This window comes from Hyalella azteca, unplaced genomic scaffold, assembly GCF_000764305.2.
Source record: "Hyalella azteca isolate HAZT.00-mixed unplaced genomic scaffold, Hazt_2.0.2 contig3869, whole genome shotgun sequence".
NCBI classification, from domain to species: Eukaryota; Metazoa; Arthropoda; class Malacostraca; order Amphipoda; family Hyalellidae; genus Hyalella; species Hyalella azteca.
In genome coordinates this window covers 40,859-43,969 of record NW_025934101.1, presented here as the reverse complement: position 1 = coordinate 43,969, position 3,111 = coordinate 40,859, and the positions used below count along the sequence as shown (strand labels likewise).

General features: G+C 32.4%; 1 protein-coding gene across 1 annotated transcript in view; it reads left to right on the top strand.

The window, feature by feature from the left end:
• The window catches only part of LOC108666170 (filamin-C), a gene marked incomplete at its 3' end in the record, with an annotated part of 68,931 nt that overhangs the window by 27,762 nt on the left and 38,058 nt on the right, over positions 1-3,111 (top strand). Inside the window, exon 21 of the mRNA XM_047879808.1 lies at positions 342-831. Coding sequence (XP_047735764.1) covers positions 342-831 — 490 coding nt within the window. The remainder of the gene's footprint in view (positions 1-341; positions 832-3,111) is intronic.

Genomic DNA, 3,111 nt, shown 5'->3' with positions numbered 1-3,111 from the left:
CTTCAAGGTGGGTCAACAAGTGGGTCAGGGGGGAGAAGTGGGTAAGATTTGGGCATTATAACCCATTCATATCTCTCAGTTTTACATTATATTCTATAAATAATTAATCAGTATAAATAATAATAATATGAAATAATAATTCTAATTAAAGAATGTAAAGTGTGTCACTAATAGGAGATAATTGACCCAATAATTTTTGTAAGTGTAGGTGTATAAATAATAATAATTAGAAATATTAATTCTGTCTCTTATACACATCTAGATGTGTATAAGAGACAGCCCTCTCCCTCCCCTCTTTCCCCACCCCCTCCCACTCCCCTAATGGTGCTGGTCTCCCCCAGGCAGTGGCCTACCTCCCCACGGCCGCGGGGATTTACTCCATCAACATCACATTCAACGACGAGCACATCTGCGACTCCCCATTCACATCCCACATTTTCCCCACATCCCCCGCCTCATCCCCACGCCCCAAACTGCCTCCCCACCACCGGGATGACATCATACCCACCTCCTCCCCCTACTCCCCCAGCCACAGACGACTCCCCCATAGGGATGACGTGGTCCCCACGTTTTCCCCATACTCCCCCAGCCACAGACGCCTCCCCCACAGGGATGACGTGATCCCCACGTCCTCCCCATACTCCCCCAGCCACCGACGGCTCCCCCACAGGGATGACGTGATCCCCACGTCTTCCCCTTACTCCCCAAGCCACAGACGACTCCCCCATAGGGACGACGTGGTCCCCACGTGTCCCCCCATGGGGAGGAGGCCTCCCCATGGGGAAGTTTGCAGCGCCGTAGCGGTGTCGGGGAATGGCGTCCTGCGCGACGGTGAAATTTTGTGAAATTTTTTGAATTTTTGTGAATTTCTGTGAAATTTTTGTGAAATTTATTATCTTGGTAGAAAATTTGTGTTAAAATTTTATTTTCGAATATTAAAAAAAAATAATTTTTAAATTTAATTTTAAAATAAAAAAAAATATTATTCTCAAAGTTATTTATTCTGCCAATTGATCAATGCATTGTCTCCAACTTTACGCAAGTGTGCAAAATTTCAGATCGATTTTACAATTAGAAATTTGTTAAATATTGATTATAAGAGAAGTTTTGTAATAAAAAACGGTATGTGTAGATTGTTTGTTTTCTACTAAAAAATTTATTAAATTTCTTATTAGTATTTTTTAAATAACGAGTATTTTTGCGTTTTAACCGGACTAATTTTTTTTTGTTTCCTGCCAAAAAAAAAGTTTTGTGTTTCTTTTCGTTTCTTTTTCTTTAAAACATAATAATTATATTGAATATTAATTATTATAATAATGTATAATAATTTGTTAAAATTATTCAAAATTAATGTTCATGTAGGAAAATGTTAACCGAGCTTAGTTTTGATCAATATTAAATAATATTATTAACAAAAATAATCATATAAATAATGAATAATTTTCTGTGTTATTTATTTCTGTATTTCTGTGTTGTTTTTTTATTGTATTTAACAGCAACTGACGCCCAAAATTTATTATTTTGAAATATTTATTAATTTGAAATTTATTATTTTTGTAATCAAATATAATATTCAAATTTAAATAAATTGAAATTTATAATAATTATTAACATATATAATTATTATAAACAAATTTATTTACTAGCCTTTTTTCAAATTAATACATTTGAAGAAGTTGAAAATGTATTTTTCTCTGTGTGAAATATTTTTATGTGTACTTTCATGTCTTTGTCTGTATTTGTATATTATTGAGTGTATTTGTATATTTTATGCAAGTTTGACTAATGACCAGAGCAGTTTTTTTGTCTGTATGAAGTTCTTTTTTATTTATTTGTTTATTTGTATGCATTTGTATATTTTCCAGAGCAGTTTTTTTTATTTGTGTGAAATATTTTCATGTATTTCTTTATTTTGTATGCATTTGTATATTTTCGAATTTATTTGTATATTTTTGAGTGTATTTTTATACTTTATTCAAGTTTGACTGAAGACCAGAGCAGTTTTTTCTGTGTGAAAATTTTTTTATTTATTTGTTTATTTTGTATGCATTTGTATATTTTTGAATTTATTTGTATATTTTTGAACCTATTTGTATATTTTATGCAAGTTTGATTGGAGACCAGAGCATGTTTTTTATTAATAATCTTTTTTTTTTCAATTAGTCGAAAAAAATTTTTTGCAGCAAAAAATTTTTTGCAAAAAAATTTTTTTGCTGACAAAAAGCAGATTACCAAATATTTTTTATTTTATATTTTTGTATAATTTTTGTCAGATTATATTTTTAATTTATTTATTATTATCAATGTTATATTTTTATATAATATACAATATTATATACAATTTTTATATACTTTTGGACATGACAGCATGCAAATCAAAGTATTTTAAGTACAGTTTAGAATCTATTTTTTTTTTGAAAAATTTTTTTTGAAAAATTTTTTTTTAAAAAATATTTTTTCAAAATATTTTTTATTTTTATTTAATTTTTTTTTTATGTAAGGCAATAACTTTGAATTATTCATCGGTAAAAATTAATGCTATAAATTCTAATTTGAGATAAAGTATAATTGAATAACGATCAGGTTTTTATAATATAACAAATAATAACTGTAAAATAACTAATTACAATGATAATTAACTAGGGTAATTAGTTTAATTCATATCGATCTTCTATACATTTATATTATATTATATTTTAATATATTATGTTATATTATATATACAAGATCTACACGCCCTTTGAGGAAGGTAGGATACAAGATATCCTACGTGTAGGATACAAGATATCCTACACGCCCTTTGAGGAAGGTAGGATACCTTAGGACCCTGTGTAAGTTTAGGACTTCCTAGTCCCCGGTCACGCTGATGCGCCGCCTTCGCCGTCCTCCGTCTCCGAGTCGTCGTCGGATGTAACGTTGGACGTGTTCCGTCTATTTGTCCTCAGTTGGGCCAGCTGATGCCCTCAGTTGGGCCAGCTGTGGCCCTCAGTTGGGCCAGCTGATGCCCTCAGTTGGGCCAGCTGTGGCCCTCAGTTGGGCCAGCTGATGCCCTCAGTTGGGCCAGCTGTGGCCCTCAGTTGGGCCAGCTGATGCCCTCAGTTGGGCCAGCTG